This window comes from Papilio polytes, unplaced genomic scaffold, assembly GCF_000836215.1.
Source record: "Papilio polytes unplaced genomic scaffold, Ppol_1.0 DF824325.1, whole genome shotgun sequence".
NCBI classification, from domain to species: Eukaryota; Metazoa; Arthropoda; class Insecta; order Lepidoptera; family Papilionidae; genus Papilio; species Papilio polytes.
In genome coordinates this window covers 117,160-133,971 of record NW_013524879.1, presented here as the reverse complement: position 1 = coordinate 133,971, position 16,812 = coordinate 117,160, and the positions used below count along the sequence as shown (strand labels likewise).

Genomic DNA, 16,812 nt, shown 5'->3' with positions numbered 1-16,812 from the left:
TGATCAATTAACAAATGTGACAGCTGAAGTTGCGTCGCTTATCTAACTGAAGTCGGAGTCTCATCAAATATGTAGAAAATAACAACAAATATAATCTCTAGGAATACAGAAAGGAAAACAAGCGTACAATTACACGAAGCCTTTGATCTACCGCTAGCACAATATGTATCCCATCATCTGACAGACGGTGACGTACACTGTGTCAGAAATATCACGGAAGTTCTATGTTTCACGAAATACCACGGATAAATGTTATAATTTTCCTGTTTGTTTTGGAATGGGAGCCTAAAATGCAACATTTGTGCGTGGACCTTACAATTTTACCAATTTTTCCTTTAGTGTATGAGTGATTTTAAATCATTAGTATTTCTCATGACTAGTAGTTACATTGTAATTTACGCATGTTTAAATATGTTTTGGAAATGGAAAGTGAAAAAAGTCGCTTTCGCTAGCGGGTGCATTGTTTATTTTGACACGAGACTATTTACATAGATTTGCTTTCTCGTCTTAATCCGAAGTCGTCTTTTGTTGTATAGAAAGTGTACAAGTGTAAAGGTTGAACTCACTTCGCTTTCAGTAGCAACTGTCTTTTGGGATTGTGTTCTTGCGTAAGTATTAGCTTTCGTTATAACAATCAAAGACTATAGGATTATTTGTGCAGTATCTAAAACATTATAATCATCGAAAAAAATATATCTGTCCGATTTTATAGTAAAAAATAATTACAGAATCAGTCCGAATTCACGGCTTATTCTTGTAATATGGGAAATTTATACTTTATGATTTTCAATTTTTAAATAATGGTTTCTATAACAATCATGTCAGTAACGTCTTAAATAGAAAGTAGACAAAGGTTATGTTGTTTATGTCGCCGTGTTATTGTATGCTAAAGGCGATGTGTTTTTCTTGCGGCCTGGAGTCGCAATAAAATGGCACGGACTTACGTAATCTCCATTGTTTCTGTAATTGGCAACGATTACTAATCTAGGCAAAGGAATTGAATTAATTACCATAGGTTCTAGTTTTTTACTAACCTTGCTCCGTACTCTATCGAATTATTCTATTTGTTATTTCATCTTAGGTATTGAAAGTTATTGGTACTTTGTAATCGGTCATTACTTCGTGTAATATTTGATTCTTATTAGTATTTAATATATTATTACTTGGCAAATGAATTCTATGTTATTAGCGTTGACATCTAAAATGGCAAGGAAACCCAAGTATGTGCAATAGTCTAATAAAAATAAGTTATATTGTTACCAGAGCGTCGTGACGAGAGTGACGAGTCGCTGTACGAGTCCGCGGACTGCCACAGTGACGCCGTGTCCGCCAGCGACGACGCTCTCCCCCGGCTTAGCAAAACACCCACCATAAGCAAGGAGTCCCTCAAGCTGGCCGTCACCGACGAGGAGGCGGAACAAGCCAAGACGAAAAGAGGACATCGCAAGACAATGTCACTATCCAACCCCCTAGAAATGGTCAAGAACCTAGGCGATGAGTGGTTCGATCACACCAAAAAAGATCTAGACAAGAACTACGATAAGAGAAAATCACGTGAATCTCTCTGGAGCGAAGAAGATAGAGATTCAATACATGGGTCTACTATGAAACTAGATCAGATTAGAAAGAACAGTAAGAAAGAGGATAAAAGTAATCCAGAAAGCAGAAAAGGCAGCGCGACAGATATATCTAAACCAAGAAAAGGTAGCAAAGGTTCATCAGTCAGCGCATTAAACTTTCTTAGAAGAAAGAAGACGCCGACTTCTTCCAAATCAGTGGAAGTTGTTTTAGAAATTGCTGACCGGATCGCTACGACGGAAGAAATTCTTAACTACACCAAATTCTTTCTGGAAGAAGAACGCCGACATTCGTCCCTGTGTCAAGCTGTGCCAATCGTCGAAACGGACTCAGACGACGACCCTCCTCCACCAAAATTGGTGGGGGAACATAGGAGAAGATTAAGTAGACAAACTTCTAGAAGTAAAAGCAAAGTGAGAGGGAAAAGTCAATCGGTAAAAGTGAATACGCTAAGGAAATCACATAGTGGGACTTTAAAGAAAGGAAAGAAGAAGAGTGTGAAAGCACCATCTACCGGTGGTAGAAGTAGACAATCGAGTATAGCGGACACGCCGCCAATACAGAAGAAAAGAAACTCAGACACATTCAAACAACATTCCTGGCTGTTTAGCACATCGACGCATAAAGGTAGGTAATTTTATGATCGTATGGTAATAAACGTTATTTGAATAATGTTTGCTTAAACAAATTTCTACCACGGCTTCTAAACTGGTTTAAATACCAATTGCTTTACTTTAATTATTTTTAGGTTATTTTTTACTCAACCTTGGATCTAAATTATTAATTTGCAAACCTCTTCACATGGTTTTATTTACTGACCTGATTTAATTAACAGATCCTTGATGGTTTTTCTTTCATGTCAATTTTATGACAGATTCAAGAACATTCCAGATCTATTAAATTAGCATGTTTTGCTTTTATACTGATTGATAATAAATTAAAAGCCACCTTTAATTTTATGTATGTTCAGTGCAACGTTTGTACTGATCATGTCGAGTTAGGCACGTAATTTTGTTAATCTAGAATGATATTTAGGCTATTATCAGTTACTGTACTAATTTTAACGTACGTCAATTAATTTTATTGTTTTTTTTATGTTTAGTTTCTGGTTATTGTTTGTACAGTATGCTATCGTTGTATCGACTTGTGTAATCGGGTGTTATGAAACAATTCTGTTTATACTAATGTTACCAGTCTTGCTAATTACTCTGTAATAGCGATCTACTAAGACAGTTACGCGGTTTTTATATTAGCTTTTCTGTAAAAATATGATGCGATCTTCTATTCTTACCCTGACTGGGTAGTCAAAGCAATTTTATAATTATTATATTTGTCGTTTTTTTTTCTGATTGTCTTTGACCAGAAAGAGATAACGATATTTTAAACATTACGGTGAATCAACCTTATTCAAATAACAGCGTTGTTTACTTGCTTTTTCAAATTACCATCCTTAACCCTGAGAATGTTTTGTTTCTCTGCACGCCTCTGTTTTGTAATCAAACTATCACATTAACCACAAACGCAGACGTCACGTGGAAATAAAATCTGGATGAAAACATGAAAGGCGAAATTTATTACACAAACCGTGTCCGAAAACAATGTCTCGAAGTAAACTATTCTGTGAGTTGTAAAGTCTGCGATCGCTCACACGTGTCGCTTCCAAACGGTCGTGCAAAATAAAACGGTCAAAAAGCAATAAAACGATTGGAAATGCTATAAAATGGGCGACGTTGGCTTGTGTTTCTACAGTTATTGCTGTATTTTGAGTTTTGATTCGGCTGTCTGTAGTCCTAATTGCTGCGGATTTATAATTAGTCTCTTGATTGTAAGCTGGTTCTATTGTGTGACTTAAATTTGCTTCGTACAATTGTATGTGATTGGAATTGACTTGGTTTATTAGCGATTAGTAATGCGATGCAAACGTATAGTTTCCTAGAACGTGTTGTTATTATGAACGTTTGCTAGTAAAATTGGATTAAGTTCGATTATTAGTTCTTTAAAGATTTGAGTTGTAATTTTACTTGATGGTTAATTCCTTGTGTTCCACTTTGTAGCGAGTTTTTTTTAAGTCTGTCATTCATACGCGGCCCTGACCCCAACATTCTTGATCGTTTATGCTACAGTCTATGTCACTTGGAAATACTAGGGTTGGTAATATTTATACAATAGTAGATAATAAATAATGTAACATTTTTTGGACCTGGTTGTTTAAAAGTTTTGAGTTTTAGGAATCAAATAAATTGAAAGTTACGAAATTAGTTTTGCAAAATAGTAAGTAATAATTTTTTTCTGGGATGGTTTTTTAATCGAAATCAATATTATTTTGTCTAAACATTTTATCGTTAAACTTACTACATTGTTTATATCTTATGGAAACTTATCAATTTGCCTCCAACCTCGGAATATTCTGGAAATGTCTACCTAGACACAAGTAGGCAGCCCTATTTTCCATTGATATATGCCCGTGGCAGTGGGGCCCGCATTCTGCACACGGTCAATGGGCCAACTGGCTGCTGTTTTTTGTGCTCATACATCGCGATGCTGTACATCCACATCTGTTGAAGCCAGTTTATGTGCTTGATGTTTGAATGAAGCGAGAAGTTTAAATTTAAACTTCTAGATTGTAAATTAATCGTGTGTTTAAACCACACGGAGCTTATCTATATCTTTACATATAATAAAATTGTAGTGTCTGTTAGTAATTAAAAGAAAAATTCCATACTTCAGGAAGATGATGTTTTTGCGTAGCTAATAACGAAGTATTTAATATTTTTTTTATCTGTTTGTCTGCAAACCGCATTTGTTCCGCGTAATCTCTGACACGGCTGGGCCGATTGTCAGACGGCCATATTATAGGCTACTTTTATCTTAATATTGCACTGACGAAGTCGCGGGCAACGGCATATGTATTGATACATTTGTATAATTAGAAGCTATAAAATCGGATAAGGTTATGCAAGCTAAATTAGGAAAGTATTAGGGAAGTCCCCTCTTCCTTTAGTTTATTGGCGCGTCATCCGATTGTTACGCGAAAGCACTTCCGTTGGTAAAGGAAGTACAGGAATAAACAAAGGGTTCTCTGAGCTCAGTGACTCATGGACTGCTCCTGGACGCAACGAGCGCGGGTTTGATTCCCGACTCGAGTTATTTTTGGTTGTCTCTGAGATGCACTGTCCAAGTTTATTTTAATCTTGTGTATCATTTGTATAATGATAGACTAAGTTTTGGCAACAAAAGGCAGTTGACGCATCTTCTAATCGTTTAGTGTTTGCTGTTTTATTCTGTTAATACTAAATTGAATAGATGAAATCTAAGGATTGCTGGCTTTTAATTAATTTAGTGAACCTTTAGTAATAGTTATTAATAGAAATCTTTAAATCTCTTCTCCGTTGTTTTATAAATCGAATTTATTTTATTTTATTTATAAATCTCTATATATAGACATGGTGTTCAAGATTCTGTGTGCAGATATCATCTGCCGCTATGTTGGCAATAAATATGTACCAGCCGAGGTTCCCAGAAACGATCTCATCGCGACCGGCGCCTGCTGCTTTTGGCTTTATTGCTTTTAATGAGTTTCATTTAAATAATTCTCAATATAATAAAGCATTAAAATACTTCAGCATACTTAAAAGTATTGGCTTGGTTGAAAGGTTTGTCTGTAAAGTTATCTATACTATTATAATAAAGCGTAAACACACACTTCTTTGTTGCCTAATATGTCAGCAATCACAGCATATTTTTGAATAACTCTTCTTTTAATAAAAAGCCCTACACTTCCATTACGCTTTAGACAATATATTTTCACGCCATTACACTTAGGGGTAAATATTTTGGATAAAACCTATTGTGGGAAAAAGACCATAAGTTGCTGCCAACATCAAGGAATCAAGGTTGCCATGGTTTGACATCATGTCATGGCATTTTGACATTTGCAATTGATTATTTGACAAATGTAAACGATAAAATAAAGTTTTTATAATCATCTGCGGATGAAGCCGCATGGGAACAGCTAGTTAATATTTATTTATTGCTAACGTTAAATTGTTAGTAAATGAGACTGAGTCAGTAATTATGACTATTTACTCTGATATCTTTTCCATAAGTTGCAGAAAATATTGTGTTTTCCTTGCTCTATGTTTAGTCAAATCTCCGTAATTCGGTGATGCTTCCAATGTATATGCTATTTATCAATTTATATACGTTAATGTTAAACACATTTCCTGTTTTCGCTCATTGAGTAGCGTTTGACATAAATTTCGCTGTTGGTTTTAGCAAATAGCAATCGTCCGACCTAAATGTGCGGCGTCGAACCCGCACTGGAATTATGTCGAGTGGGATTTGGGCAATAGAGTGGAGTGAACGACCGCGATATCGTACCCAGGGATTCAGTCCCCAGCGTCCCGTGGTCCGTGATTCAAAGTCATGTAACTCTAGCTATAAGTGTTTAAAAATAAACACTTTGACCTTTTCATGCTAGTAATAATTGTGTTTTTCGTAAGAAAACTATTTTCTCCCTCTTCATAAAGTGTTTTTGTATGTGCTTTGTATGTTTGTAAGTTTACACTAACACCTTATGGATCTTTGATGTCTGAAATAAATGATTATTATTATTTTCTATAACCAAAATACTTAATTTTATTTATAAACAGTATTCAATGCCTAGGCGTAGTAAATATTATGCTATTAACATAGCTTTCGTGTCAAAATTCCTATCTCTTGGGTCATAGCCGCTCCTTTACATCGATGGTTTGCGACTCGACCGACATTTCCTACACAAAGTAGATCAAACGTTTCTCAAACTATAGGAAAATTTATTTACAGTGTTGTGAGTCAAAATGGTTAATTTAAATACCCGTATTGTTGATTTAAGGGAATTAACATGAGTCGCCATTATGTGACTAAGTTTATTCATAAATCTAACTTATACTAACTTTACGTAAACTTCACATTTTCTATATTTCTATGGCTCCTACGTAGACTATTGTAAGCCACAGTTATCCGATTTACAACTTGTGTGTTTTAAAATTGACTTGATAAATACTAATTAATGTGTGAATATGTAATTATTATCAAAATAAAGAAGGATTGCAGATTTCGGTTGTCTTTCGTATGTTCATGGTTGATGCATCGTAAAGTTTTGTCTTGCAAAATTTTGCGTTTCAAAACATACGATAGTTTACGCAGGAGCCATCGATTGTGTGACGTTAAATAGTGTTGTGCTAGTCAATTTCAAGAAAGTTTGGCAAACTATTTATTTGCCAATTTTTCACTTAAATGCTTACTAAATTATAAAACGATCGTATTCTTTCAGTAGAGCTTTTAGCATTATTTACAACTTGTGTTAATGAGAACGGGTTAACTATCCCAACCTCGTTACGTATACGTGTTAATGACATTACTGTGTTTTTCTCGTAGTGAAATATATGACTTTTTGTCTAAGAAAAATGTTCTTTAAAATAGAATTATTACTATGACGTTGGACATTACGTTTTTGAATTCGTTTACCGCCTCTCAGGGGGTTAAATGTATTTTTTTCTGTGGAAATAATACCATTTATTGTTTATACGTATTATGTTTATCTATTTTTTTGTTGTTGGATGAAACTTATGGGTTTTATCATATGAATATTTCACAGTACTTGTTTGTATGTAGATGACGTCATATTACAACCACCTGTGACTTATAATTGTTAATTACAAACAATTGATATTTAATATGAATTTAGACATACTAGTCAGTTGTTAATAAAAATTACTAAATAAGGCCATCTGTTGAGCTATTAGTGAAGCTTTGCACACAAGCCTAGTAAAGGCGAGTAGTTGTTCACATCTTCGTCAAAGATGTATTATGTGTAATTATTGCTATTTGTTAGCTTGCATAAAATACATACACACATATATATATATATAAATATGTAGTGTACAGTCAGCCACATACACATTTAGAAAACTTATATACGCCTCCAGTAGTTTCAAAAATGTGTATGCAATATACATTTTATATTTTTGACCATAAATACAGGTTATTGACGGATACATGTAGTCATATTTTTGAAACCGAAAGCCCATGCAAATTTGTAAAGCCTGTAAGTGTGTCCATATTTATGCAGCCGACTGTACACTCGCTTGATGCGGGTATGATTTAAGCCACTGATGTCATCTCTATAAGCATTACGGATACTGTTTCGATATTATGTTTATTGTGTAGAATAAAGATTACGCCACTTAGTTGGTGTTTTTAAAACTCCATTCATTTTTTAATTACAAACATCTGCTAAATTCGTGTGATAGATGTTTTAAAATACGTCAAATCGTATTTATTGAATTAAATTAGTTATACTAATAATTTATATTTTATAAAGTAACTGCACTGATGTAATTATTGTCAGATTTTATGCCCTGTTATTCAATTTCTCACTTTGTTTGTTGTAGATTTAAAATTGTCTAGAAAGATATATCGAGATATGTTTTTTTTTTTTAATACTTAACGAATGTTGTATTAAAAATGTTTATTATTGCATTTACAGGCGAGTCTCGACGCGAGGGCTCCACGGAGGAGCCGAGCGCGGCGGAGGCGGAGGCCGACAACTCTGATATCGCCAAAGAACAACCCGACAAGGAGCATAAGTATGTTTGTATTGATATAAAAACTAAGAAAAACTAGTAAGTTTTGTGTACTAGTAGCGCCATCTATTGGAGTCTTGTAACGTTAAATTGAGTTGAGCTTTTGTTGTCGTACAATAGATGGCGCTAATTTAAATTTCATGTAATATGATTTTTAAGGGTGTGTATATTTTTTTATTTCATTGTATACTAATTTGTAATACAGTTGGCGTGGAGGTGGTGGCGGGCGTGGCGTCAACCGTGCGGAGAGCTGTCGCGAGCGGGATGCGCCACGTCGCGGCAAACACCGCAACGCCTCAGACCCCAACAGACTCACCGCGCACCACAACCAGTCAGTACCACACTACACTGCCTTAGCATCTACCTCTAACACACTGTCTTATGTCTCTCACATGTCTGTCAATAGTAAACGACGCGAAACAAATGTACAACTAGAATTCGCAAATACGGGAATATAGAGGCAAATCAATGTTTCGTGTTTACACCGCTGTAATATAGCAATATACTAGAACTGTCTAGATCTAACAATCGAATATATTGTTACCATTTCTTTCACCATCAGAATGTTACTTTAAAAAATAGCTTAGATTTTAATTTTCTTTCTCAAATAATTCATTATAAACGATATTTTGTATGTTTAAACTACCAAATTCCTAAGCTACAAATAGCAGAAATGTAGACACTTTTTTTTTTTACATTTTCTCTAACTGCACTGAAACTATCTCATGCTTTGGTATAGTTTGTCCAGACTGTAGAACGACGTATCCAACTTACAATCGAAATTTAACCTTATTTCAATCAGAAAAGGTTCAATTTTGATCACTAAATACTGGTTTTTAATAGATATTTTGAACTTTATCTCTTAAGCGTTGTCGCGTATTTTTTACTAATTTATTAATCTCATGGTAATAAAATCTATAAGGCTATAGTAATATGGTTCATTTTCCTTTGTCTTATATTATGTAAAAACTACAATTTCACGATGTCTAGTCGAACAGAGGTCAGATATAAATGGATACGAGATTATCCATTTTACGTAGACTCATTTCAAGCCCAATAACCAACAGCGTAAAGGATCAAGTTAAATTGGACATAATGTTCTATAGAATACGTATAGAATTGGAGGGATCAATTGTTTGGATAGGATAGTTTATGTCCGTTTTAATGTGAGCTATCGTATCGTTGGTGATGTATGTATGACGAAGGTCTGTGTAAACTGGTGTAGGTTGTCTTCAGCGAATTGAAGGTGTGCGTTTTCAGTATAGCGCGGAGAGCGAAACTGAACGCATCGCAGTTTCACAATTTTACGTATTGCTAAATTATAATTAGATAATTAAAAATATTTTAGTGAATCGAGTGATTTTTAGGCATTTACGTTGTTATTTCTGGTGTGCTTATTTGATTTTTGTATCGTATTGGTGATGTATTTAAAAATTTTCTATTATTTTTATAATTTTTAATAAGGTTGTATGAAAACTTTATTAAGGGATATTGGTCAGCGGTTAAATAAAGTATTTCTCATACAAATTTTATATTTTTTTTAGCTCGTTAATTATTTTCGAATTGTAATTTTTATGACATCATTTTGACTTCGTTTTGGATACATAACAATGTCATATTGTACACAAAAACTAGTGTTGATATCATCGATTGTCGATTGTTATTGTTATGCGGATCTGCAACTAGGGATTGACAAAATTATCGATGTTCTGTAACTATCGATAAACGAGAAGTAATTTATTAAATATTTATCTAGTGTTAATATTCATCGTTGATATTTTATTTACTTTTATCTACAATAAAATTTTGATTACATTAAGCTACGATAATATGAGACAAATTTGAATTTCGTCAAGAACAATTCAAGTATTTTTAATATCTTGAAGTTAGCAGTTTTATTTGATTTATTTTAATAAGTGCTACATCTCTGTATCTTTTGAATATTTAGTAAATATTAATTTATCGACAGTTAACAACACTAGTGTTAGTATGTGGGTGTTCGTGTATAGACAATATGTGGGCGACAATGAGCGGTGAGGTGTCGTATGCTAAGCGTGGCTCCGGTGCAATGTAACACGGAGATAGATATATAAAACATTAATACATAATCTGTATGTACGTGAAAATGTATTTACATACAAAAAAATTACGGTATTATATGTCTGGTAGATTTTGATAAGATTTTTAAAATGTTTGAAATTTCCTCTATATAGGTTTGACGGTAAATTCTTTCTACGTTTATTATGCCCGTGTGAATTTTAAAAAATAATGAAAAATATAGCCTATGTTACTCGCTGATTACGTATCTATTTAATGGTGAAAGAATTTTTGATATCGGCCCAGTAGTTTTTGAGTTTAATAAATACAAAAATACAAATCTTTCCTCTTTATAATATTAGTATAGACTATGACCAGTTAGGTAGATTTTTACCTCTCACCCTTATTGTTAAACACAACTAACAAATGTATTAAAATACGATAAAACTGACAGAGAATTCTCGCGTTAAGTTATAACAATAGCTGCAACCAACAGTTTGAAACTAAACAGCTTTGAATATTGTTATCGAGTAACTGACGTAGACATTTCCGTTTGGGGGAGAACTGAGCGGTCTGCACCCCGGGGGATGGGGAAGCTCCAGGCGGGGGAGGATGTTCTCTGTTTGACAGTTTGACAGCGGGGATATTAAATAACACTTCAGTGGCGCTGGAAAGTTTTGCAACTGAGAATAATCTGTTTATGTCAAGAGCAACTTCTATGTTTTGCGCCTTTTTAATAGATTTTTACACTCGAGTACCAAATAAAATAGTAAGTAGCAAATAAAATTATATTAAAATCTTTCGTTAACTATTATTCTGTTGTCATACATGTTTCAATGTGTTTTCTTCTCGAAATATATCTTAGTATAGCACAAAATATTTTTTCACACTTGATTTAGTTCAGTGACCCTGTCCCTTAACATCCCAAACTTTTATACGTGGACATAAAGTGTACGATAGGGGATTGCACCGGGAGACGCATCGCTCGCCGCCCTGGCTGATAGCCAAAAGTAAGCGATGTCGTGTGGTGCGACACATGAGCGATAGCGGATGATGACAGTCATGAAACTCTATATAAGATGTTAGGTGGTTTCTATTGTAAATTGGCGGCAAGCTTTAACTAGGTTCTTATCATATATATTTTCAACTAGAATTTTTTAAAAATATATTATGAAGTAGCAAACGAGCAAGCCTGAATCCGCCAAAATGGCTAAGCGACCGCTGCCCATAGACATTCGCAATAGCGGATGCGTTGCTTACCTTTAATCGACGGGGGAGGAGACGCACATAAAGATGTTTCCCCTTCCTATGTGTCTCCTCCGCCGTCAAATCCACGTTATAAGACACATGTTTTCATGATTCGTATTCCGCGTTAATGTTGCGATGCCTGTTGCCTGTGCCTTGCACCACTACCGTGTTAATTTTAATATAAACGCATGTCACCATGTTTATGTTCGCTGAATTTGTCGGAATCTGCGCGCTGCGGAATTCCGCAGACGAATTACTTGATATTTGGGGACAAATTTTTGCGTGTTTTGTAAAGTTTTGTACTAATTTCCTTATAAATTAATTATGTCTTAAATTCGTGATTTTTTGTGGAATGTGCTTGGGATTTAATAACATTGTATATTAATGTAGCTTTTCCGAATTACTGAGAGTTCTGTTCATTATGAAAGGATTGAGTATTCCATGTATATATTTAACGATGTTGACATATTAATGTTTTTACTAAGAACTGTTCGATGTTTACGATTTGCTATAATTATTTCGTAGCTGTAGTTTGCAATTTTAAGATAAACAATGCTGGTATTGTTCATAGTAAGTAAACACTTTATGAATTCGGATGGTTCAGCTGTAAACTGTCAGATATAAGACAATAGGGTGTGGTGGGGTGGGCAGACGTCGCAATGCAGTAGCGCAATGCGGGCTCGACGAATTAATGTCGGGGAGGCTTACATTGAATTTACTTAATTACCGTGAAGTTTCACTGCCGATCTGTACAAAAAATTTCGTTCATGGTTTTTGAAATTTTAGTGATAATACTTGGAATTTATCTTAAAAACATCACTGAATATTTTAAGGAAGCTTTTTATAACTGAAATCTTAAAAAGTTATCACGAACTTAAAAAAAATAGTTAAATTTAAAGCTTTTATGTTCTGTATGAATGGAGGTTTGAAGTAAACATGTTATTGAAAAGTTCGCGTTTGTTTATCTTTACCACGTAGAGATAGACGAGTTACTGAATGGAGCCGCGCCACGGAACTTACAGCTGGAGCGACTCTGCCAGAGAGCGTGCCAAGTGACGTAAATTAGGCTTGGAGAATGGAGTATATCATATAAAAATACATATTGTAAGCATCCTTAATAATAAACAATAATTTCTATCAGTAATTCGCACGGTTCTAAAATACTAGTCTTTGTAAACAAATTATTTGAGATTTGTTATACTAAACTGATGGGGACATAAACCAGAAAGTGTTGAGATTGAATGTGGATGGCTACAAAGGAAGAGGAAGACCGAAGAAAGTATGGATGGATTGTGTGAAAGAGGATATGCTTAAGAAAGGAGTGGATTCAGATATGACGGCTGATAGAGATGTATGGAAGAGCAGCACATACTGTGCCGACCCTCCATAAGGGATAAGTGCAAGCGGATGATGATGTTATACTAAAACCATTAAGAGACATGGTTAGTTACCAATTAATGGCCTTTACTTTATTTCTTATTCGTCCGAGTGAAGTTAAAGTACTAATCGCAGATAAATTATCTATCTAACTGAAAGATTTTTTAAAATCGACCCAGTAGTTTTTTATTTCAATACATACAGAATACAAATGTTTCCTCTTTATAATATCAGTATAGATATAGATAAGGAAATTCACTGCGTAACAATAGTATAGAAACAACGTAACGTACTTCAGTAGCGAGATATAACATCTGAATTAGGATAAACATTGTCAGTGGGCGCGGGCGTGGGCGGGAGATATAGCGAGTGGTAAGTGGCGGGTGGTCGAGTGCGTTTCGGCCGCGGATTTGCACATGTACCAAAACAACAGCTTATCATTGATAAGAGGATTTAGTCGCGTACTGTCCGCCTTTGACTAATTGATGTGTCGCTACGCAAAAATACGATTATACTAAACTAGCTGTACCTCGCGACTGCGCCCGCGTGTAATAAAATAATAATAAAAAACATAGCCTGTGTTACTCACTGATAACGTAGCTTTTTAATGGTTAAAGACTTTTTGAAATCGTCCCATTAATTTTTGAGCTTTTTCAATATGTGCAAAAATTCAAAAATACATTTTTTTCTTTTTATGATATTAGAATAGATGTTAATTGCCTCGTTGTGAACCTTGGGTTAAATGTTATTCATTGCGAATTAAGCAGACGTAATAGGTAACTAATGCCTAGTTTATATTATGCCAGAAGTGGCCAAAATCAGCTTTAGCGTATTGGCGTAATGTAAACACTAAGAGCGGGCGAACACCCTTAACTAAACAATCGGACAATTATTGTGCGATTGTCGATTGTTTCGCAGCAAATTCAACTGTTTAGTTGCACAACTAAAAATTCAGTGTGAGCCCCTCCATATAACCTCATAGAATGCAGTCCATGCCAGCCTTGCACTACTATCCTCATGTACTGGCCAAAATTAAACATCGAATCAAGTTCATAAATGGTTATGTTCTTTTGAAATCACTAAAAGGTGTTTCTCAGTTTCGCTCGTAACATTTATAAACAATATTTCTTACTGAAGTAATTTTTAGTCACATCACTCAGTCATTCGTATACTTCTTAAAATGTAACCATCGCATGGAATTTTTTTTAGAAATGTCTAAATACTGTGTACCGTTCGTTGATGACGCGTTCGCTGCGTCAGAACAGTTGCCACTTCAAATAAAACGAGGCATTAAACATAAATATAATTAACGATGATTTTACGAGATATGTGAGCGGCATCAAAGTGCGAGATCGATTACACAGCATTCCAATCGGGTATAATATTTGAAAAAAAAAAAACTCTAGCTTATTCACGTATATTTCAGCCAAGGAAGTGGCTAAAGGCAAAACTGAAATATTCGGCCATATTACACCTTCATAGGTTTTTAACATGTAAATATTCAGTTAAAATTTGTTAGTAGACTTACGAGAAATTAACTAATTGCTAACAAAAACTACAGTTCAATTATTTCAGTTAACGTAAACCGTCTTGGTAAACGAGTCCGTGAAATTGTTCTGATTTCGTGATTGCAACACACGGCACGCCACAGCACGGGAATAGGCGATGGGTCACGGCCGAGTCTTCTGTGCGTTTAGTTACATTATCTAGTGTCTACTAAAGCATTTCTTATAGTCCTTCTGGTATTCAAGGTTTCTTAGATTTCTAGTTAAAATGCACAATTTTAATTTATACAAAATTTTTAAATAAGACACTTGTGTCGGTAAGCGTTGCATTTATTGACAATTTAAGTTGAAAATAAGATTCTATCGTATACCAATCAGTTGCGTAGGCGATGAAAAGATTTTATAAACAGGAAAACATCTTATCTGCGCGTATCTTTATTAAAATGAATATCTCAATTTTTTGTATAAAAGAATAATTTGGCGCCAATGTCGCTATTTTGGCAGCAGATCGAGGTGCGTTACTCAACATTGAAGGAGAGCATTTCGCAGAAGACTGCAACTGCCGATGTCGGAAACATCAGTAGGATATCTATTTATGTATCCTCGTGTGTCACTTTATCTCTGACTCTTTAGAAAGAAATAGTTCAGGAAATCGTGAATCACAATGTAATAGTCGGCCCAGAAATATTTCGCGTTATGTAAAAATAATTTATAATTAATAGCTTCTGTGTTTAAAATAATTGTCAATAAATCATACTTCTTACTGATAAATACTAAAGTTTGGATGAATGTACTATGTGAAAAAATTTTAAAAGAGAAGAAAAACCAGCTGTTGCTCGCGGCTTTGTCCACGTGAAACAGAAAAATAGTAAAAATGTTAGTCTATTTTACTCAGCGATAACGTAAGTTTTAATGGTGAAAGAATTTTTGAAATCGGTCCAGTAATTTTTAATATTACGAGTATAAATGCGGAAGTTTAGATGGATGGATGGATGGATGGATGTTTTTTAGACTTTGTAGCCTAAACGGCTGAACGGATCTTAATGAAATTTGGCATAGACGTAGAGCATAGTCTGGAAGAACATATAGGCTTCTCGCTTTTGTTTTTTTTTATTCCACGCGGACGGAGTCGCGGGCGAAAGCTAGTATGTATATAAATTTAACTTTAACGGAGTCGATATGTTTATATAATTTACTATTTACCTTGACCAAGGTGTGTACCTTTGAGTACGTAACAAACATCAATGCATTTGGCACCTGTCCCGGTGTCCGGGCGATGCGATCGATTCCCGGTTTTGCAGATTTTAATGTGCTCTTGCGTTAGAGTCGGCTTTTATCTGTCGTGAGTCAGTGCGCATGAGGATGTGACGTAAATAACACAAAGATAATTTCAGATCACCTCTAATAGATTCCTAGAACTAGATTTCAGTTGGTTATGGATTTAGGTAAATATTTATTGTGAAAACGCCAGTTCTTCTACACACTTAGGCTACTTATTTTGTATTTTTGTGGCAGCTATTATAACGGGAATAGTAAGGCGCCTTGAAGTAAATTTTTTTTATTATTTTGGCAACTTGACTTCAACAGCCAACTTCAACAGTGGTAGAGCCCGCTTTAACATCTTCGCACGAATGGGCCGGCTCGCCCGGTGCAATACCACGACCACACAGAAAACAGGCGTAAAGTCGAAGCAATTCCGCGATTCGTCTGATGAGTGTGGTGCCGGAGGCCTAATTTTAGTCCCACCCTTTTTTTTCCACCCTTTTCTTATGAGGAAAGGATGGGAAGGAAAAGTGGATTTGACGGTGAGGAGACGCATAGGAAGGGGAAATGTCCTCTTTATGTGCATCTCCTCCTCCGTCAGTTAAGGGTAGGCAACGCATCTGCAATTGCGGATGTTTATGGGCAGCGGTCGCTTTCCATTTCGGTGGATTCAGGTGGCCGGTTGCTCGTTTGCCACCTTATATTATAAAAAAAAAACTTGAGGTCTAAAATGTTGCTCTTGGTACAGCAATTGATCTTTACTAATATTGTGAAGAGAAAAGATTTGTATTTTTACGCATTCGATGCGCGTAAAAACTACAGCGCCGATTTCAAAAAGTATTTCACCAATAAAAAGGTAATTTATCTTTGTGTAACATAGACTATGTTTTTTAATTTCACGCGGGTGAATTCGCGAGCAACAGCTATGTCTAATATTGTGGTAAATTAAAAAATCTTTCCGAGTAATTTTATCAACATCTCTAATATTAAAACATTAACCGGTAAATAGTTTCAATTCAAAGAATAAGATGTGTTTGTATAATTCGATATTTATATTTCGTTGATTTGGCATTCGATATTTTTATAGTTTAGTAGAATTTCATTTGTATGTTATTGTTTGAAACATCAGTAGCGGCGGCTGTTGTGATAACCCACATAAATTAGCTGCCGCCGCTACG

The 16,812-nt window shown here is 35.0% G+C and overlaps 1 protein-coding gene across 1 annotated transcript in view; it reads left to right on the top strand.

The window, feature by feature from the left end:
- Positions 1 to 16,812, top strand: part of LOC106100053 — an 80,229-nt gene that overhangs the window by 46,407 nt on the left and 17,010 nt on the right. The window contains exons 8-9 of the mRNA XM_013278793.1: positions 8,108 to 8,207; positions 8,410 to 8,535. Coding sequence (XP_013134247.1) covers positions 8,108 to 8,207; positions 8,410 to 8,535 — 226 coding nt within the window. The remainder of the gene's footprint in view (positions 1 to 8,107; positions 8,208 to 8,409; positions 8,536 to 16,812) is intronic.